Source organism: Nesoenas mayeri, assembly GCF_963082525.1.
Source record: "Nesoenas mayeri genome assembly, chromosome: 3".
NCBI classification, from domain to species: Eukaryota; Metazoa; Chordata; class Aves; order Columbiformes; family Columbidae; genus Nesoenas; species Nesoenas mayeri.
The window spans coordinates 108,595,462-108,616,650 of record NC_137544.1 but is presented as its reverse complement, the minus strand read 5'-3'; the positions used below and the strand labels follow the sequence as shown (position 1 = coordinate 108,616,650).

The 21,189-nt window shown below is 53.3% G+C and overlaps 3 protein-coding genes across 4 annotated transcripts; 2 read left to right on the top strand and 1 right to left on the bottom strand.

Annotated features, from left to right (window-relative positions):
• Nucleotides 1-1,763: 1,763 nt before the first annotated feature.
• LOC308038698 (neuronal PAS domain-containing protein 4-like) lies at nucleotides 1,764-4,980 on the top strand (the record flags this gene model as incomplete). Its single annotated transcript, XM_080341473.1, has 8 exons — nucleotides 1,764-1,996; nucleotides 2,555-2,721; nucleotides 2,818-2,954; nucleotides 3,141-3,246; nucleotides 3,396-3,642; nucleotides 3,911-4,020; nucleotides 4,457-4,592; nucleotides 4,668-4,980. Exons 1-8 carry the CDS (start codon nucleotides 1,896-1,898, stop codon nucleotides 4,978-4,980), a joined length of 1,317 nt encoding a protein of 438 aa, XP_080197599.1. The 5' UTR covers nucleotides 1,764-1,895.
• Nucleotides 4,981-5,008: 28 nt separating this feature from the next.
• Nucleotides 5,009-14,759, top strand: RRP36 (ribosomal RNA processing 36). 2 transcript variants are annotated; one of them, XR_013921973.1, is made up of 8 exons: nucleotides 5,009-5,335; nucleotides 9,751-9,889; nucleotides 11,950-12,016; nucleotides 12,882-12,986; nucleotides 13,105-13,179; nucleotides 13,264-13,381; nucleotides 13,607-13,800; nucleotides 14,426-14,759. XR_013921973.1 is itself a non-coding variant. In XM_080341909.1 (7 exons), exons 1-7 carry the CDS (start codon nucleotides 5,116-5,118, stop codon nucleotides 13,744-13,746), a joined length of 864 nt encoding a protein of 287 aa, XP_080198035.1. In that variant the 5' UTR covers nucleotides 5,009-5,115; the 3' UTR covers nucleotides 13,747-14,759. The 2 variants fall into 2 exon arrangements, 1 of the variants encoding a protein (XP_080198035.1); XM_080341909.1 differs by having other exon boundaries at nucleotides 13,607-14,759.
• Nucleotides 14,760-16,367: 1,608 nt separating this feature from the next.
• LOC308038957 (transmembrane protein 121-like) lies at nucleotides 16,368-17,306 on the bottom strand (the record flags this gene model as incomplete). Its single annotated transcript, XM_080341918.1, has 1 exon — nucleotides 16,368-17,306. One exon carries the CDS (start codon nucleotides 17,304-17,306, stop codon nucleotides 16,368-16,370), a length of 939 nt encoding a protein of 312 aa, XP_080198044.1.
• Between the last annotated feature and the right edge of the window lie 3,883 nt (nucleotides 17,307-21,189).

Genomic DNA, 21,189 nt, shown 5'->3' with positions numbered 1-21,189 from the left:
GACCCTCTACCCAGCTCCTGTTGTAAAACAGCAACTGGGCGAAGTTTTATAAATGCTGAGGCAGACACGGTTTCTGCTGCTCAGTGTGTCCAAGCAGGCAGACTAGGGGGAGAAGAGGGTGTGGGAAGGAAGAGATGGAACTAGGTGCCCTCCTGCACAGCTGTAGGCCACTGAAGGCTTGTGGCAGCTGGGGGCTGTAGCTAGTGTGAGCCACGGCCCTGGCTGGGGTGGGAGAAGGGGAGCTGGGCCCCCCCACAGCAACACTGCCCTGGCATGCCTGCCTCCTGCCTAGGGCTGTGCTGCCCTGTGAGATGGCAGGGAGGAAGGCAGCACATATCTCCTGGCCTGTGCTGCCTTGGGAAGGTGGGTGCAGGGGCAAGACTGCAGTGCAGGTGCCCTACAGCTCCCTGCCCCAGGGAGGGAGGTGAATGGAGGTGTGGGGCAGCCTTTGTGGGTGGCATGGGAGGCTGTGCCTGAGCCCCTTCCCATAGAGGTGAGGTGTCCAATGTGAGGATCACCAGTGGCAAGCATAGCATGGCTAATGCAGGGAAAGCCATGGAAGTGCTCAGGGTGTTCCCTGGCATGCCGGAGTCACGGGCAGCCAAGAGGTGGTAGTGGTGGCACCTGTGTGCTGAGAGCGAGGGGCCCAGGCCATCTCCCCTGTCCCGAGGGCTGGCATATAGCCAGGATTGAGTGCCTCTTATCCAGCAGCATGGGGTTGCAGAGGTGCCTGGGTTCCTCAGCCTGCAAGAGGTGGCCAATATGGGTGCAGTGGAGCAGCCTGGAGTGGTATGAGAGCAGTGAAAACTCCATGGCAAGAGAACAGAAGGTACCACAGTTGTGACAAGAACTTGTTCTTCGGGTACTGGCAGCACCTTGCTGTGGTGGGTGACAAGCATCAATGGCAGGTGTGGGGCCTGAGTGGAGCCAGGGTGTGCTGGCAGCACATCTGGCCTGGGGAAGGGCACCCTCAGCTGGGCTCACCCCATGTGGTCCTTGGCACCTGAAGGTTACCTGCAAGGGCTAGGTAGGCATCTCCCATGAGTTATCCAGCAGTTCCAGCTTCCCTGCTCAAACAGCTGCCTCAGCCACAGGCTCTCTCAAGCCGTGCCATGAAATGTTGGAGGTTTTTGCCATGGCATCCTCTTCCCCAGCACCAAAGCACCAAGCTTACTCTCCTTGCAGGGTGCCAGGCAGCAGGAAACACTTGTGGACTACCCAGGCTCACTGCACTGGGCAACATGGTGCTGAGCACAGAGGCTCCCCAAGATGCTTCTGGCTCTGTCCATGAGTGGCTGTCACTGGGGCTTCTCTGGGGAGAATTACAAGTTCTGGGACATGGAGACAGGGTCTAGAAAGCCTCAGTGCTTCATGCCAGCTGCCTTTAGGAGAGCAAACCTTTGGTGTGGAGAAGGCTTCTCTGGGAAGAAAAAGAAGGGGCTCACCAGGGAGAGGCTTGCAGGCACCCCGCTCCCCTTCAAGGAACTATCAAGGCCTTCAGCCCATTGTGGATCTTCTGCTGGGCTGGCAACAACAGTGGGCCAGCAGCTGGCAGATGTTTGTCCCGTGGGGGGGATTCCAGCTACCTTCATCATCACCTCCTCCTGAGCAACCAGGTTTGCTTTAAAGACCCCAGCTTCCTTTTATTGCTTCCCTTCTCAGATTGCAGCCTGCTGAAAGGGCTATTTTTAGCAGCCTGCCTTCTAAAAATAGCTCTAAGCTGTTGGGTGTTGCGTCATGAGAGGTAACTCTCTCCATGCGCTGCAGCTTGGCCCCTGCACCCCAGGAGGGTACAAAAGGAGGCCAGGAGCAGCGGGGTCAGCAGGTCTGGACACAGTCAGAGGCAAAGGAGGCGGTGGTTTGCTGCCAGCTGCAGACATCCTATTGCCGGCACCATGACCATCTTCTGCAGCCACTGCCACAGGCCGCTGCAGGCAGAGATGAGCTGCCTGCTCAGGAGGGGCAAGCAGGTGCCCAGCACCCCGAGGCCATTCAGGTGAGCTCCCTCCCACCTCCTGTGATGGTCTCCTACAGACGAGAGCCCTGAGCCAGCTTGCCTAGTGGCTGATAGCCCTTCTAAGGGGCTGGCACCAGCCTGGGATGGGGGGCTGCCAGTTGATGTGTGGGGAGGAGGTGTGGGAGCTTATAGGGGCAGAGGGATTTCAGGTGGTTGAAGAGTAAAGGCCAATGAAATGGGCTGGGGCTCACGTTCTGGCATGGGTTGTAGTTTCCATCCTTGTGGGGTTTGGCGGGGGGGGTTGTGTCACTCGGGCTACCACTCCGTCATTGTCCAATGTGGTCCCCTGAGAGAGCGGCAGTAGCCACACCAGCGGTGTGTCCCCCTGGGCAGCCATGAGCAGCTCTGCCTGCATCCACTGCAACAGAACAGCCACCAAAGGTTTGCTCTCCTAGAGGCAGCGGGCACACATGCTGAGCCTCTCTAGGGAAACATCTCTACACGATGTCTCCTGGTTTGCAATTCTCATTGCTGTGAGTGGGAAATGCTGTGCCTCTCCCTCCCTGGACACATCACCCCAGTCACCTGGCTTTGCAGGTCTACCAAGAGTGCCTCCAAGGCTCGCCGGGACCAGATCAACCTGGAGCTGCAGGCACTGCGCTCCCTGCTGCCCATCTCTGCACGGGAGAAGGAGCGGCTCTCCTACCTCCACACCATGGCCCTGGTGTGCCTCCAGCTGCGGGGGGCTCAGCTGTTCCCCCCAGGTACCTATGGCGCTGCTGTACCCCACAATAGTTTGGCTCTGTGTGGGGCACTGCTCCTGCCCCAAAATAGCACTTTACCCCCTGCTGTCCCTGCAGACTTGGCTCCTCCTGCAGGACTGGCCCTGGGCATGGAGCTGCTCTCTCTGCTGCCGGGCTTTCTGCTGGTGCTCTCCGCCAGTGGCAAACTGGTCTACGTCTCAGAGAATGTGGCTCAGGTCCTGGGCCTCTCTGTGGTAAGGCATGCCCACTGAGCAATTGTGGTCACTGTCCCTGTATCTGGCCTGGTGTCTGTATTGCGTGCATGACACACTGCCCCAGCAGATGCTGGCCTGTGGCTCCAGTGGGCTGTGAGTTCCTGGTGCCAGAGAACAGCCCCCTGGGGCTGGCTCAGTCCACCACAGCAGCCCTCTCTTAATCAGGTGGAGCTGCTTGCCCAGGGAGACACAGTCTTCGACATCCTGGATGGGCAAGCACATGAGGACGTGCGCAAGCAGCTCCTCCTCGCCCAGGAGCAGCCTGGCCGGGGTAAGGAAGACCGGGGCTGTCATCTCACAGACACTGCTGCCCTGCTCTGGCCCTTAGTGGCTGTGGTCAGAGAGCCAGGGCTAGCCAGTTCTGCTGGGAGCAGACCAAAGGAACCCACGAGCAGCTCTGACTGGTTTGTTTCTCTCCAGAAGTCACATTTGTTGGCGAGATGCACACATCCAAAGCCTTCCGGCTGCGGCATGGGGGGAAGCGAGCCGTGGCAGTGCACGGGCGCTTTGCAGCCCTCGGCCAGCCAGCCTCCTCCGCCACCACAGTGTTCCTGGCCCTCTGCACACTGGTGGCACGGTTGCCCACAGATGGTGATGCTGGTTCCCATGATGACCTATTCCAGAGCACGCACATCCTAGACATGACATTTACTGATGTCACAGAGAGGTGAGGGGTGCCTGCTCACACCACAGCCACAGCTTGGACAGCCAAGATCACTTCCCTTTACCAAGCCTGCATGTCAGATGCAGGCCAAACCCTGCACGAACAGCAAGACTCTCCCAGATGCTTCCCAAGCCTCCTCCCTCCCTCATTTGCAACTCATTTCTGTATCCCCTTTGTTTTGCTGTCTCCTCCATCATGCGACAGCTGTTCCTTGCTGACAGGGTAAAGACCCTGCAAAGCACTCAGTCACCACTCCCTTTGTCTTCCCCAGTGTCACCTATCATCTTGGCTACCGAAGGGAGGAACTGATCGGTCAGTCATGGTACAGCCTCCTGCACCCTGAGGATGCTGACCTAGCAGCTGCCCAGCACAGGGCTGTGGGTAAGTGTCAGGCCTGGGAACATCCATGTTTTTCTCTGGCTATGCATGAAACATGGCTGTCCAGGACAACAGAAGTTAATTTAGTCCTGCCCACTGTGGCTCCCTTCTCTGAAAAGGACAAAGCAGAGAAGTAGTTATGTGTTCCATACACTGTCTGTAAGGTCACAAGTAGCTTCCAAGTTTGGGAATGTGGGCACCCTGCTCTGCCACAGCGCAGAGGAGGGACAAGCCCGTTTGGGCCCCAGCATTTTGGGAGGGCGGGACTTTTATGGACCTGACATTGCTGCCTGTAGCTTCTGTTTTGCTGGGGCCAGAGCAGCAACTGACTACAGGCCCCGTGAGGGCAGCCTGCTGGGTCCCCAGGCAGCATGCCGCTCTGCCCTGGCACCTGTGCCCACTGTGCCTGCCGCAGGCTGATGCAGCCCCTTGCTTGCAGCACGCGGGGCCGGGGCCACAGCAGGGACAGCAGTGCTGCGTGTGCTGCGCAGAGACCACACCTGGGCCTGGCTCCGCATCTCCGCGCGGCGGGACAGCGGGGGCCACTCCATCACCTGCACCAGCCACTGCCTCAGGTGAGGGTTCAAACGGGGAGAAGGGCCGGGCGGTGCGGCACCCCGGGCCGCCCCTCATCCCTGTGTCCGCTGCAGGGAGGAGGAGGCGGCCTACCTACGCGCCCGACAGCACCGCCGCCCGCCCCGTACCGCGGCAGCGCCGCCGCCCGCGCCTGCCGCCGCCCCGCCGCCGGGGCGGGAGCTCAGCCTGCTGGCCGCACAGCTCCGCGCCTTGGCCGATAGCCTCTCGCCGCCCGCCACCGCAACGAGGCACCCGCTCTGGCCCGAGCCCGAGCCCCTCCACCCTGGCGCTCACGAGACCGCCCTGGGCCATCTCCCGGGCAACGCGCTGGAGGGGGCGGGGCCTCCCAACGCGCACGCGCACTGTGCGCCCTACGCCCGTCAATAAACGTCCCTTCCTCCGCCCGATTCTGTCCGTGTGTGCGCCGCCGCAGTCCGTCTGCTTCCGGTCCCCCGTTGCTGCGCGGGCTGGGGTCCGAGCTCGGGGCGGGTTCCCGCGTGGCGTTGCTGGGAGCGGGCGGTGATGCGGCCGGAGCCCGCGAGGGGCCGGCCCCGGCGGAACTGGCGGGCCCGAGCGGCGAGACAGGGAGGAGCTGCGGCCGCAGAGCAGCCCCTCGGGAGGCTGAGAGCGGCGGAGGGCGGGAGCTGTGGCGACAGCAGCGATGGCGGCGACAGTGAGGAGATCGGGAGCTTGCCGGGGACTGAGGGCGCAGTGGAGCCGGCGGCGGGGTCCAGCGGGAGAGGTGAGGGCTGCCCGGCTGAAGCGGCCCTGCGGGGCGGCAGCGCCCTCCGGGGAAGGCGGCGGTCTCCGGCCTGGGGCTTGCCGCTTCTCTCCGCCGGTGGGCCGCATTCGGGAGGTCCGGGAACCAGGCAGGTTCCCGGCGTCACCCAGGCCGCGACGCATCGAAGTGTCCTGGACACCCATCGGGTGGGGAAGGAACTGGCCTGGTCACTTCCCGTGTTGCAGCTCCTTTGTGCACCTGCTCTGCTCAGGGGAGGAGTTGGGGGTCAAGAGCCGTTCTGAGCTATTTGAGGTGTCTCTAGAAGAAAACCTTAGAGGGGCCACTTCTTCCCGTGTGTGGAAGAACTTGCACGTCTTCTCAAAGACAGTTGCTTGGTGCAGATTTGGACAGACAACAGCTGTCTAAGAGGTCCTCAAGGGGACAGGTAAACTGGAAGGACAAGGTGGCGTATAGCTGTGAGAACAGCGGTGGTGCTCAGGTTTGGGGTCTTGAGGCAGTTGTTTTCTTCTGCAGCAGTGTACACCATGTGGTTTCCTTGTCTTGATCAAGGTGGGAGCAAAAATGAGAATTGTGAGGGACTGGACATGGATGTTAAATACATGGTATGGCGCAGTGTGTCACAGATGAGAGAAGTTCCTGGTTATCTTATGAGAGGAGGCTCCTTGTTGTGTTTGTCTGGGGGAGCTGCATCTCATCCAGAGATGGGCTTTTGGGATGGGGATGCTCGTGGTGGGTGGGGTGCCCCGCTATCTGTGTGCATTTCGTTTTCCTCTTTTAGTGGTGAACTTTAATAAAGCTCAGAGAGAAAACCACTGACAGTCCCATTCCTTCCCTTCCCACAGCCAATGTGCATGGGAACAACAGTTTTGCTTTTTGTTTCTGTCTGGGCCCCATATAATCTTATTTCTGGAACAGAAGTAGTTATATTAGAGACCAGCACAAAGCTTGTCTCAGTAGGGAATGACTGGGTGGGTACAAGCCATTTCTTAGGCAGTCTGTTTTTGCATTTTGGATACTCTGGTGGCTTCAGCAGGTTGTATAATTCTCAGTTGTTTCAGCTGAGAAAGGCATAAGGTGTCCATATGTCACAGAGTCTGCACAAGGTGAGGAGGTGTGGAGAGGCTGGTGCTGGTGAGCAGGACATGTCCACATTACCAGCAGGTAACAGTAGCTTAGCAGGAGATTAAAAGGAGAGGAAACAACCAAAAAAATAATGGAGGAAGGGGAAAAACAGCAGAAAGGAAGCTGAAATGGACTATGGAAACAGCACACAAGGGGTAAATTATATTCTAGAGGGGGGAAAGGAATTAAATAAAAATTGGGAAGTTAAAGTGTTAAGAAAAAAAATGCAAGAAACAAGGAAAGAAACCTTGTCCTTTTTAATCAAGTATTTTGATGGAGAACCCATAGCACAGATTTTAAGGATCCTGAACTCTCCTTGTTCAGAGGCTGTGGACAGGACCAGTTGCTTTGGAGCAGTAAGCCAGCAACTTTTTCACACACACAGTTGCCAAATCTGCTGCCCAGCTGTGACATTCGCTTCTGCCCCAAAACAGGCTTTTTTTTTAATGCTGATATCAATTATGTTTTTATCAATGTGAGTGGCTGATTCAGTCTCCTACAAGTAGATAGCAGGATGTATTTCATGGACTGATAATACTGTGTGGAAGGTACTTTCCCTATTAGGTTTTTAGTGGTCAAGTCTGGTCTGGTATCCTGCACCACTATTAAAATATTTTGTCAGTAGACCTGAGGACTGATATCTCCTTAGAAATGCCACTTCCTGACTCACCCCCCCTGTGGACTACAGACCTCCCACATGCTTTACTAGTGTGATGGTTTTACTGAAAATGGGTTAATTTTCTTCATGCAGTTAGAAACCTTTATTTTCCATAGCTAGCACACTCATTATCTGGACTTAGTTTAAGAACAAGAGATAACACCCCAGCACAGAGCTAATGTTTTTAATTGTTCTGGTCTGAGAGCCAAGGACATTGAGTGCTCTGCCAACAGGGGTGAGGCATCAAGGAAGGGGGACAGAGATGGGGCAGAGCTTGACTGACATCCAGACTGATCAATAAGAATATTCCATCCCATTAGCATCATGCTTCATATTTAAAGAGAGTCAGGGTCTTCAGTCTCTCTCTTGTCTTCTTCGTTTTCTTTGTTCTCTTTGTCAGAGCCAGGGGAGTTCTGTTCAGGACTTGCATTAGTTTGGCCTTTTCCCATCCTGCTGTTTGCAGAGGCCTTCAGGCCTTTCTGCCTTTTTCTCTCTCTGGGATCAGCTGTTCAGGACCAGGTGCTGCTTCCTGGGACTGGCTGCTGGGTGTGGGTGGAGTTTGTGAGGAATTGCGTTGAGTATATTTTATATTCTATTTCTATTTTATAAAAATATTTACTAGTAGTGTATTAGTATTTTGTTATTTTGTTAAACTGGGTTTATGTCAATCCAAGTTTCTCCCTTCCCTTTCTATTCTCTCCCCTATTTAGGGGTGAAGAGGGTGGTGGGTGGGTGGCTACTGTAGTTATATTGCTAGCTCAGGTGAAACCACGGCAGAGGGGCAGGAGGTGCTTCAGGTGCTGGAGCAGAGTTTCCCCTGCAGCCCATAGTACCTAACATTGTGAGGCCAGCTGTCCCCCCATAGCCGTGGAAGTCCACAGTGAGCAGATTTCCACTTGCAGCCAGGGAGGACCCTATGCTGGAGCAAATGGATGACTGAAGGAAGCTGTGACCCTGTGGGAAGCCCATGCTGGAGCAGGTTTGCTGGCAGGACTTGTGACCTCATGGGGGACCCACACAGGAGCAGTCTGTTCCTGAAGGGCTTGTACCTCATGGAATGGACCCATGCTGGAGCAGTTAGTGAAGAACTGCAGCCCATGGGAAGGACTCACGTTGGAGATGTTTGTGGAGAATGGTCTCCCATGAGAGGAACCCCACACTGGAGCAGGGAAAGAGTGTGAGGAGTCTCCCTGAGGAGGAACACGCAGCAATGCACGATGAACTGATCACAGCACCCATTCCCTTGTACCTTTCCAGGGGCGGGAGGAGGTAGAGAAAATCAGGAGTGAAGCTGAGCCTGGGAACAGTGGGGTGGGGGCAAGGTATTTTAAGATTTGGGGTTTATTTCTCATTAACCTACTCTGGTAATAAATAAATTTTCCCTAAATCAAGTTTGTTTTGCCTGTGATGGTTATTGGTGAGCAATCTTTCCCTGTCCTTATCTAAACCCACGAATCTTTCATTAGGTTTTCTTTCCTTTGTCCTGGCTGAGGAGGGGAGTGACAGAGTAGCTTGGTGGACACCCAGCATCCAGCCAGCCTCAGCCCACCTCAGGCAGGATGTGATTGTTTTTGCTATGCCATAGCTGGGTTGTTTTGTGCCAAATGCATAGTAGTGCAAAGGCTTGGAAAAACCATGTGCCCAGCACTGCTCCACAGTTTTGAGCTGGCAAATGCCACCCAGGTGGTGTTTGCCAAGACGTTCTCCTTCAGAAGAGAGACAGTGCAAACCATCCTGTTCCTTTTTGCCCCTACTGTCATCCAGAGAATGGAATGAGCATATCTAAGTGCTGCCTTAAGAAATTGCTAGTCTTGAACACCCAAAAGTGTGAATTCAGAAAGAACTGTTGATAATATTTTTACTTTGTGGTTATAAGAAATGTTAAAGGTTACTGGCACCAGGGATATTAAAGAAACATAGCAACAGAAAATTCCAGAAGAATATCTTGTGCATTCATCAGCACTTGGGGTAGAATTTGTTTTGCTCTTTCTTGTGTTGTGTTGGTTCTCTAGCCAGCAGTGAGTGGAGAGAAGGAATATTTTATGAAACACAAGGTGTGAATAACACTGTGGGTAGCTCACAGTAGGGCTAGAATGTGAAACTGCCTTTTGGTGTTGTGGGGTTTTGCTCTTCCCCCAGTGAATCAGACTATAAGCTATTTCTGTTTGTAGTGAGATGGTGAAGGTTAAACATCCAGATTTCAGTAGTTTACAGACCATCTCCAGGTGTTTACAGACAGACTCAACAGGCCACGGGGTTTTCCTGTGCCTTCTGGCTGGCCTTGTGGTGTCAGAGATGTGATGATGCCCATTTAAAGGCAATGCGACAAGATCAGTCTGTTAAAGTGAAAGAGTTGGGACTGAGAGGTGACCCCAAGATATAGCCCAGTGCAGAGCTTATACCACTCTTTGTACCAGGTAAAAGCTTTGAAATGGAGTTGCATGTCTTACTGAGTGAAGAGAGAAGCAAAGGCATGTTGGGGAGAGGTGGTTTCTTTCTGCCATGCAGTTGTATGGGCCACCACTGTGCTCATGTCACTGTTTCAGGCTCTGAGACATCCCTCTTGGTGGAATTTGGTGGTGGAAAGTGCCTTGAGAAGCTGTTAAGTTCAGTTGTGTGCTGCATTCTCTTTCAGATCAATCTGATATGTCTTTTGAGGAACGACTGCAGGTGCAGAGTGTTATGAAAACAAGAGCGCATAAGCAGGTGACCAATGGGAAGAAAACTGCAAAACCTACCAAAGCTACAGTGAAGCAGCAACAAAGCAAAAAGGGGTAAAGAGGACTTGTGATCTCAAAAATGTGATTTTGTGATCACAAAAATGTGCATGTGTGCTCTCTACACTCCAGAAGTTATGCTGGGAGCTTCTTACAGTGTTACCATTGCTTCAGAACTGGTGTAGATCTCCTTTAATGTGCTATACAATAATGCCTTTCACTGTAGTCTTTCATTTGGGAATGATTTGTTGCTGTTTAAGAGCTCTTAATATCCTATCCTGTTCAAATCCCCAGCAGCCACTTGTTACCTGATAGTTAAATCAGCACTGTATTAAGGCACTTTTAACCCACAGCATGGTATGCTGCTCTTTTAAGCTGCGTGGTGTTGGTTTACTTGTGTCCCCTGGGCCCTGAAATAGTTACCCTGCTGTTTTCTAAAGCCCTTCCTGCTTATCAGCATCTGTTGCCTGGCTCCCACTGGCTGGAGTTGCTGTGACAGCCAGTTGTTCTGGAATTTCATTCATCCTTGTCTCATCTGTGGCTTGTCTGTGTTGATTTTCTTTTTTTTTGACTTTGCCATCACAGACTTTTTCCTGTTCTTAGTGGTCTTTACATCTCCTATTCGCATACTCTGTAGTTGCTGTTGGTGTGATGACTATAAAATGTATTGAACACAACAAAAACTATCAGATCTTTTTATAGTCCTCTGCAGGCCCCCACTGCTCACAAGTGTTATACCATTACCCTTTATTTGCAGTAGTTACATGTTTTTCAGTCCTCAGGGTGGTATCAAAGTGATTTGAACAGGTTTCTTGTGTTACACTGGCATTCCCTAACCTGTTTCTGAATCTCTGCTGAATATGTGTTTCTTCTGCTGTAAACAGTTGATTAATGTTTCTGCTTTATCTTTTACCCAAGAGTCTGGGGGATTTTATGTAGTGCAACGTCTTCACGCAGTGTCTCTATTTCTGCCATGCAGTTTGCATAATTCTCTTTTTATTTAATTCCCCTAATCCTTTAAGTGATGCATCACTGTATATTAACATGCTGTTTCTCTCATGCTTTTTGTTATGGAAGTGAGCTGCTTAAAAAACAAAACAAACAATTTCTGGGAAATCCCCTTGAATTGTGCTGCTTCAGCAGTGCTGTGTAAAGCTGACTCAGGAGCATTGTACAGGGGTGTAGCCACATTGGCAGAGAGGAAAATACTCTGAACATTACCCCAACTGTGATTTGGAAAGCTTACTTATGCCTGTGGGGTTGTTTATGTTCCTGACCTGGTGTTATTGTGTTGCTGAATGTAGGTATCATACCCATGTTGTGGGGACTCTCAGCAGGTCATTCATAGGTCTTCTCATGTTTCTAATAACTTGCCTGATGTACTGATAAATTGCAGGACACAGCATCCAAGAAATATGGGGAGAGTTATACCCCGTTCTTTCACCCTATACTGTCACCTGCATACACTTAAAGCATCAAGCTCTAAAGGCCTGCGTTGCAAGGAGAACTTATTCACTTAATTGGTTGTCACTATGGTTCTCATGGTCTTGATTCACTGTGAAGCCTCTTTTGGGATATGTACCATCAGCTCTATGTCCCTTATTCCTGGGGGCTGACCTTTTCTTGTGTTGTGGTTTGCTTTCTTGCTGAACCTGGCCACAGTAGAATTTGCATGATTTTGTAGTTACCAGGTCAGTGCAGAAATTCCCAACTTTGGTCTCACCTTCCAGTGTAAATATTAGTCAAGAGTAGGTGGACCAGGAATAGAAGAGGGTTGTTGCATGATACATGAAGACATGGAGAGGAATAATTAAGTGTTCTGCATTTACTGATGCAGGTGGTAGGTTTTCACTTGATAGAGTAGGGCTGTATCAAGTTTTGTGTAGAATTCTTTTAACCATGCACTTCTAGATCATTTGGTTGTAGCAGCCTCATCTGGCTCTTGACTGAGTCACCTTTTTGCTCTCTGTAGGTACCACAATGAGGACTGAGTGTGAGAGTCTGCTGTTTCAGCACCATGTAGTAATGTTTTCCTTAGGGTCCGGCCTCCTGACACATTAGCCTGGGCCTCCATTCTGTCCCCTGCTCCTCTTAAGTACATTTTTCTCTTTTTTTAGGCCATTGGAAATGTCTGCCAAGAAGCCCGTACCTTTTCTGCGACAAGTTATCTCTGTTACAAAGAAGGTGAGTGTTTCCCCCTCCCCAGTTCAGGAGCTGACTTCCCTTAGTGATGCTTATTACCACAGACATAGTAATGGGCCTGTGGAAGATGACACAGGCTGTTTCTGGAGGATAGGGCTTGGACTGCTGTCTGGTGGGTGCAGGTAATGGTATTATGTCTTTGGGGAGAACAAAAGATGGGATGCAGGTGTGGCTGCTCTCTGTAGAACCTGCTGCCCTGCATAATGTGCAACTTGAAGACTAACTTGAACATTTGAGACCCAGGTGTTGCTAGAAGATATAATGGCTGTCACCAGTGATGATCACAGTGCAAGCTATGGTCTTTGTTCTGTAGTAATTCCATTGAAAGCTCAAATGTCAATCTAGTTTTTAAGCTGAATATAACTTTGACTTATAATTGCTGGATCATCTTAATACGTTAATTTCCACAGTTAGAGATCTCTTTTTGTCTCTCTCTTTTTGTATGGCCTGATCCAGGTAGTCTGCAAAAATCCACATAGGTTTGAATTCCCAAATCTGTCACCTTGACAACACGTGTTCAGCCAGCTTTTGGTCTGGGAGTTGCAGATGTTTGGAGGCAGTACTTCTGCTGTTGTTCCTTGAGCTGGCTGCTCCTGGGTGGTGGACTTGCAAATGGAAATGTCTGTTGCCTGGTAGTCCTGTTGACTTTGTGAGGTACTGCCAGCTTGATTATTGGACTCAGTCTTTGTCAACTGCAGATGTTCTCAATGGGTGGGTGCATAGTATTGCTAGTAAAAAAAAAAAAAAAAAAAAAAAAGAGGCAGGGCCTGACCCATGGGAAGAGACTAAGCAGGCTATTAAGAGGGTAATGTGGGCTGCAGCTCTTACCTGCCTTCCCTGCCTTCAGGTCCACAGAGACCCTCGATTTGATGACCTGTCTGGAGAGTATAAGCCTGAAATATTTATGAAGACCTACAGCTTCCTGGACAGCATCAAGAAGCAGGAAAAGGAGGTAATGCTGTGTGCCTATCCGTGGCCAGAAGAGCCTTGCTCGGCAAGGGCAGTTTCCACAAAGGCCGTTCACAGTGGAGGTGGCAGGCAGTCATGCAGCTTTCTGCTCTCTTCTTCAGATGGTTCAGAAGCAGCTGAAAAAATGCCGGAATGTGGAGCAGAAGGAGAAACTCCAGCAGCTCCTGAATCGCATAGTGAGTTCAGTGCAGAATCTCCTCTCCTGTGAAGCTATGTGTGACATGAGGTCTGCCTAGACACAGGCCATCCTTTCTTTACAGACACAGCAAGAACAAGCACAGAAAAAGCAGCAGAAATTGAGGGAAAGGGAGCTGTCTTTAAAGAGACAACAGAGGGAATTGGCCAAGCAAGGAAAGAAACCTTTCTTCCTAAAGAAATGTAAGTACGCAGCGTGAAAATGCTGCAGGATGACCTAGAGTACTGCTGACAAGTGCTGGATGCGAGCTGTCCATAATATTCCACAGAGCTGTGAAGGGCTTGTTCTAGCACTGGTAGTCAAGGGACAAGCAAGGCCTGGGGCCAGGGAGGGAGAGGTGAGGAGGGGCTGGTCTATAGAGATTATTTGGGCTTCAGTTTAAAACCTTGCTCTTCTCCCCTCTACAGCTGAGAAGCGGAAATTGGAGCTAGCTGAGAAGTATGCAGAGCTGAAGAGGAGTGGAAAGCTGGAGAGCTTCCTGAATAAGAAGAGGAAGAGGAATGCCATCAAAGACAAGCACCGTCTGCCCTCACAGAAGAACTTGTGACTGCCACACAGATATGCGGTTGTCTGGCACTGGGATTCACTCTGTCATGGCCAGGTCTGAAAGGCCATTGCTTCTCCCAGTATCTGCCTTTCACTGTGCAGTGACGCTGTTAGGCAGCAGAGCAGAGGTTGAATTGAAGGAAACAGTGCTTTTTGTAGCCAAAATGTCCTCTTCACTTGTGGTTTACACCACACGTGGGTGGTTACAAGTCTGTCATGCAAATGTACATGGTGTCTCAGTCCTTGCAACTTGCTCATCTCTTCCTCTAGCTTGGGGGGCATGAGCCCTACCCTGCAGTGCTGGCTCTATTCCAGGTCTTATCAGACACCAGCTCATGTGGGAAAGGACCTCAGGTGGGAGGGCTCTGGTGCCTGTACAGAGCAGGGCTACCAGGTTGCCCAGAGCTTCCTCATTTGGGTCTGGGAATGTCCAAGGAAAGATGCCACCACCTCTCTTAGCCTCTGCTTTACTGCTTCAAGTTCTCAAGATTTACCCCCTCCTCCCCCCCCCCCCCCCCCCGCCCCCTCCTCCAGGAAACCTGCCTGGTTTTAGTCCATGTTGTCTCTTTCTCAGTGAAGTGCCTGGCTCTGTCTTCCTAGTAGCCTTGCCATTGGTCTGTGGGATAGGTGGGAAGGGATGCTCTTCTCTTCCTGAGGGTGAATAAACCCTCTTTCCCCAGCTTTTCTTTGCAGCACTCCAGCCTCTGACAACTTTGACATCCTCAGCAGGAGTCAGCCCAGAGGACCAACATCCGTCTTCTGGGGGCCCTGCCTGCATTGCAGTATCTGGATGTCTCACAAGTGCTGAGTAAAGGAGAGATGATTGGACCCTTCCCCATTGCTCTACAGGCTCTGGTGAGGCTGCCCTTCCTTGCAGCCAGGTGATGCTGCTGACTGTGCTCAGGTGCTGCTGCCTGGGATCTCTCCAGGGGGGCTGCTTATTCTCAGCTTCTTCAGGTGGTCTCTACCAGGGCTATTAGTGCTTCTAGAAAACTGATTCTGTATGAAATAAAGTACCTCAGTTTTCCTTTATTCCTAGTGTTGGTACTATTACAGTCAAAACCATTTGAACTTAGGGTAGTTAATGCTTCTCTCCAACATTACACATGACCACCAGCTCTCTTGTTCCTGCTCAGTTTGACTGCCCCATCTCATGTGGCTGTGCTGATAAGGTGGTGTGGATGTGACCCAGATGATCTGTGTCTGAGAGGTTGGAGTGTGCACTAGGACAGTGCCTCAGTTCTGCAGGGCAGGGTACTCCTTGGGCACAACCCTGCTGTGTGTGGGGCCTGGGGAAAGGCCTTGCCATGAGCAAGCAATGGAATGATAAGCAACTCCATCACACCCATGCCAGGGTTGCTTAAGCACCTGACACCACTGCAGTTCTTGTGGGTGATGCGAGTTCTTCTCTGGTGACAGGTTTTATTGTAACTGGGGGAAGTTAGTAGAAATCATAGAACCGTAGAATAGTTTGGGTTGGATGGGACTTTCAAAGGTCATCCAGTTGAATCCACTGCAATGAGCATCTGCAACTAGAGGTTGCTCAGAGCCCTGTCTAGCCTGGCCTTGAAGGTTTCTATGGGTGGGGCATTTACCAACCTCTCTGGGCAACCTGTGCCAGTGTTTTGCCATCCTCATCATAAAAAAAATTCCTTGTGTCTAGCCTGGATTTCCCCTACTTCAGTTTAAAACCATTACCCCTTGTCCTGTTACAACAGGCCCTGCTAAATGGGATGTTCCAGCTGGTTCTACAGACAGTGGTGGCTGATAAAGCTTCAACACATACTCTCCTCTGGTGATACTCTCAGAGCCCACCAGTCTTCTAAGAACCTGCATCTCCAAACTGCTGGCCAGCAGGAATGGCTTCAGCCCCAGGTCCCTGAGATACCCTCCACAGGCCTGGGTGGTCCTTGAGCAAGTCCCCCCACCCTAGATGTGCTTTGCACCCACATTACATGCACACAAGTGACAGGCACTCATGGGAGCTTTGGAGACTTGCCTGCTGACAGGGACACAGACATGAGGAGGATGCAGGGCTCAGGTCTTTTATTGCAGAGGGAGATAAGGAAAAGGACAGTTACCCCCTCTGAGCCCCCAAGGCTGAGAGCGGTGATAGGAAGGGGGGGCCCAGGCCTTGTTTCCCCAGCATGGGGAGCCTGGCTCACCCAGCGGGGAGGAGGCTGCTGCCTGGCACCAAGACAGGGTCAACCATAGCAGTGGAGCAGATGACCTGCAGTGTCCCTGTGCAGCCACCCTGGCCTGAGCCCTGGCTGGCTGGAGGGCAGTGCTGTGTGGGGAGCACTGACAGGGGGAACACAGCACAGGGCAGGGCTGCCTGGCCCCAGCCAGACATGGCACACAGCAGGCAAACCTGGCCTCCTCCTCTGCTCCGCTGCCCATCTCGTGTCATGGGGTGCTGACGTCCCAAACTGTTCTGGGGCCTTATGAAGGCTGCTACGGTGGCCCTTCTCATGCGACCCTTGGGGACTGGAGCAGCTTCACCCAGGGAGGGAGAGAGCAGGGCCATTGCCCTCCGTCTGGGCAGGGAGCTTGGTGGCTCACCTTGTATTTGCAGGTACAGCCAGGCTTGGTGGTGCCCAGGCTGTGGCTCCTGCTGGCTTGTCATGTGTTGTCCTGGGCCAGCTCCTCAGGGCAGGCAGGCTGGTCCCGGGACTTGTGCAGTCCTGGGGAGGGCTGGGCATGGGTGCCGTGCTGCAGGGCCGGGTCTGGCCCCTGGGGCACATGGTGCTGGTGCTGCTGGTACTGCACAAACGTACAGGCCTTCAGCCCGATAGCCAGCATGTTCTTGCCCATAAAGATGCTGGAGACCCGGGCGTCCTTGAAGAAGACCATGTTGCTGCCTCGGATGAAGATGGTGGTGATGTTGACAGTGAGCATGCTCAGCATGGGGTACAGCATCATCCGGTGCGGCATGATGCCAATACCTTGCATGCTGATCTCACAGAGGGACACACAAGGGAGGACCAGGAGCAAGATGTAGCAGTAGAAGAACATGATGCCCTCAGCCCAGAGTGGCAGCCCCTTCTTCTGGGGCTCCCACAGGTTGGCCTGGATATCCAGCACGTCCAGCATGTCCACAATGACCCAGAAGAGGCGGTTGCGGAGATCTTCTTTCTTCTTGAATGTTCTGATGTATTCCATGTGCTCCGTGGCTACCAACAACACGTAGAGGGCTGGGATGCAGATGGAGAGCAGCAAGGTCAGCGCTTTGCGGGCTATGAGATCCAAGCTTTTCCGGTCAGCTTTATAGTTCTGGTATACAAAGTAGACTTTGATCTCCAGAACGAAGACATACAGGAACCAGAGGATCATGGCATAGCCCCGCTTAGCTGTCTTTACCTCTGCCCCGACCCAGATGGCCACATAGCGGAGCACCAACAAGAAGCACACGTCACCCACTGCCACCATGACACAGATGCCCAGCTTCCTGGAGCCCTGGCTCTGCTCCACCAGGTAGGCATCCATGAGGATGAGGCTGGTCATGATGAGCACAGTGGAGAGGCACACATGTGGCTTGCTGACAGGTGGTGGGGGAACCATCCTGCACAGAGGAACAGGCAATGCCATCAGGGAGCTGTTGGGATTCGCCATTCCCGCCTTGATTCCCCTCCTGCCCCCCCTACCTCCTCAACAACTGTGGATGGCTGAAAGAGGGTGGAGGTATATGGTTCATAGACTCTTATCCCATCTGATGTGCCTGGTTTGTGCCAAATCCGGACTCCTAGCCAAAGTGCTCTTGAGACTCTTGGCTGGCCATGCTGATGGCATATGCTGGCTGACACCCAGCTCCTGGCCTAGGCTGCACATGGGGATACAGTGGGGTCAGCTGGACAGCCTTCAGGCACTGGGGATGCTACTGCCCTCTCCCATTGTGAAGGGCACATGCCTTATTTTCCACTGGATTTTCCAGTCAGTGGCACTGCTTATATTCCCCCCACCCCATGGCATACAAGACCACATCTATGCTTTTAACCCAAGCAGGTCCTTAAGGTCCTTAAGAGAACGATCCAGGACCGTTCTCTTTTTAGTGTCCTTTATTTTCATGCACAGCATGAGATGAAGGATCATTTTTAGCCTGGCTGTCCTGTGGGGTGGGAGGGAAGAAATCAACTGAAAATCTTCAGTTTCCTGAACTTAGCCTAGTGGAAGGTGTCCCTGTCCATGGTAGCACAGGCTGGAACTAGATGATTTTTAAGGTCCCTTCCAAACTGAACCATTCTATGATTCTATTAATCCGTCAGCCTCACACTCCCCAAGAGATCTGCCTACAGCAGTTTGCTCATGCCCATGCTGCCCCAGCACAATATTGTTTTTTTAACCAAAAAAGCAAGGAAAAGCAGAACCAGCCCTCAGTTCTAGGACACGAGGAGCTTTGCAGCAGGCCCTCAAATTCAGCTGGATGCTCATCCTTCCCAGGCTGGGATAGAGCAAAGCATGGGCCCTAAAATCACCCTGCTTGCCTTGGATCACACCGGGGCTGTCCAGCTCACTCCTGCTGCCCAAGCACAGCTGCAGGCAACTTCTGCCAGAGACAGAGGGAGGATGAAGCCAAGGCCTTGCCAGGCACAGCTCAGCAGCTGCTCTGGAGGGGAGCCAGCCCCCCGGCTGAAATGGAGGATGAAGCTGGGCTGCTGACTACACAGTGCTGCACGATGGCTGCCTGCACAGAGCCCATACAGCCAACCCACTCCCTGGGCCATGTGGGGGCCCTTGGACATCATCCTCGTCACCCGGTGGGCAGTGTGCGGGTGGCATATGACCATGGAGCAAGTGCTTTAGGAGCAGGATGGACGCTGCATGGTTAATGGTCAACCCTGCACACCTGCACTCCTGGCGCTGACATCGACTACCCAGACTACAAGCTACCTGAACTCCTGCTTTTCGGCCGAAGGAGTTGCCGCAGTTGTGCATCCCCAGGCCCAGTAGCATCCTAGCACATTGGGGGATGCGGTGATGCCCAGGCCTGCCAGAGGCAAGTGCCTCTAAGGGGGAGAGATCAGAGGCTGGTGGGCATGGGGAGCTGGTGGATGTGGCATATCTGGAATGTGCTACACACCTGGGGCTCTCTCATGTTCCACCCCACGGCCCGGCCAAGCCTTCAGAGGAGCCGGAGGCAGCCCTGACCACAGCTCGGCGGGCTGCGTCTCCTCGGGGTGACCAGAGGTGCCTCGGCACATGGACGCCCCCGGCCCTGCCTGTCCCGAGTCCCGGGGCACCTGGAGGGGAGAGGTGGAAAGGGGAGGTGGGAGGGCAGGCCCTGCTCGCCGGTCGTGGAGGCCCGACCCGAGGAGGGGCCCCGGCGCGGCCCGTGGCCCGCCGCCCCCAGCCCGGGCCGCGCTTACCTCGGGCAGCTATCCGGGGCGCCAGGGCAGGGTGGCGGCGGCGGCAGTGACGGTGAGGGGGTCCCCAGCGGTGGCCCCGGGCCCGGCGCGGCATCGCCCGGCGAGCCCCGGCGGCGGCTCTGCGGCGGCGCCTGGCCCCTCCCGGCAGGCGAGCGGGCGGGGACTGCGGCGGCCCCCGCCTGACCAGAGCGCTCGGCACCACCCGGCACCGCCCGCCGCCCCCTGTTGCTCCGGTCCCCTCTGCCCACCTTCCCGCTCGACAACGCCGGGACCGCCGCCGCCCCTTGTTCCCCATGGCCCGGGTACCCTACTGCTGACCTCCCGCTCGGCGGCAACATCCCGCATACATCCCCCACCGTGCCTCCAGCCCACCTCTTGCTCCACAGCCTCCTCTTGCCACAGGACCTTCTACTGTCCCGGCCCCTCTGCCCGCACATCCAGACCCCCAGGGCCATGCTGGTCACTGCAGCCGCCCAGGAGAGGCCCCAGGAGAACCATGGCTGCTGCCCACTGGCTGCCCACCGGGAGGGACCAGGACCCCTCGCTGGGGACTGGTTGGTGGAACAGGTAGGGGAACGCACATACTGCTGTGACCTAGCACCCGGCCATGCTGCTCTGCAGGGTCCTGGTGAGCTCGAGCTCTGCAGGACACTGGTAGAGACGGGCTGGGCGCAGCCGGGGTCTTGTATGCAGATGAACCGGGCCAGTGAAAGCAAAACGTTTCTCTTACCCTGGTGGACATGCCTCTCTGCAAATGTTCTTCTATCAGCCTGAGCAGCTTACTGCATGTAACTCTGAGCTTGCTTCTAACTGAGTTAGGTCTTAGGTACACATGGAAGGTTTTCCAGCATATTTCCACTATGACTTCGAACCACTCATTGTAAATAGATGTATTTCGGAAGACAGGGAGGCACTTGGATCTCTGGAGATAGGCCAAGAGCAAAACCAGGCATAGACCTGAGTGAGAGAACAAGTGCCAGTCACTGTCACGGTGTGTCAAGAGAAGTGCAGCTCACCTCACCTCCAGCTGCTTACAGGGTGACCATAAGTCCCCTGTTGTATGTGATGCCCTGGGGCACCCTGGGCAGCACCACAAAAATATGAAGTCTGCCTCTAATGTCTATGGCAAACCCATTTGCCATGGACACTACAGGCAGGATTCATATTCTTGACACTGAACCAGCATCCAGGTTCAACTTGCATGTCCTGTGGTGAGTGTGGTCTGGTTTATGCTGGTAGGTGGAGGGAGCAGACGTCTCAGCTAGACAGGTGGAACAAGGTAAAGAGTTCGGTCCAGAAGGGCTGAAAGAGCAAGGAAACAAAGCACCGAAAGCAACCTGCCCCCAAAAAGGAAAGGAGACCTTGCAACTCAAGCTGAGTGGAGAGCACTGTGAGGCATGAGAGGGGCAGGCAACAAATAATCAAAACCCGAGATCTTTCTTGCTGGACACAGAAGCAGCAGCTCTCACTATCAGGGCAGTCTCTTGCAGGCTCTAGGGAGGAGCAAAGGGTGTCTGTCCATGGAGGGACCCCAGGAGTGACGACACAAGTACCCACATGGCAGAGGTAGGAAGAAGGTGCTGTAGGCAGCTACCAACAAGTGCAGCTAAAGACAACATGATTCATACCTGGGCTGGAATCATAAAATCCCTGAGTCTTCATTGGAAGCTGAGGCAGGAGGTGACAACATTTGTGCGGGAAGCAGTAAAGAGCTGCTTTAATGGGGCACATAAAACTAACCAGCAAGAGCAGATATTTATGTGCTTCTCTAAAACACAATGCTGTACCCAGGGTGCCAGAGTTTACATGTGGATGCAGCTGTGCTCAGAGACAATATGGAAGGAAAACAAAGAGCAGTGCACCAGGGTTCCCAAGCATTTATCTGCTCCCTGGCTGCTGCTGGCTCCAGGCCTGGGAGAAAAAGCATGTTCAGCTTAGCTCTGTGCTGCGTGGAACATCTGCACCCACCATCACCACTGAAGAGTGCTTCTATGGCGGTGATCACAACACACTCAAAGGCTGTTGGGAGAGAGACAGAGAAATCTGTCAGTCATGTTGAACATCATTGAAAGGGAATTGCA

What these genes read in the sequence shown, in the direction of transcription:
- RRP36 (XM_080341909.1), top strand. Translation starts at nt 5,116, where the DNA reads ATGCGGCCGGAGCCCGCGAGGGGCCGGCCCCGGCGGAACTGGCGGGCC. An exon ending in TCAAGAAGCAGGAAAAGGAG is followed by an intron (nt 12,987 to 13,104) that starts GTAATGCTGTGT and finishes TCTCTTCTTCAG; the next exon opens with ATGGTTCAGAAGCAGCTGAA. An exon ending in AGCAGCTCCTGAATCGCATA is followed by an intron (nt 13,180 to 13,263) that starts GTGAGTTCAGTG and finishes CTTTCTTTACAG; the next exon opens with ACACAGCAAGAACAAGCACA.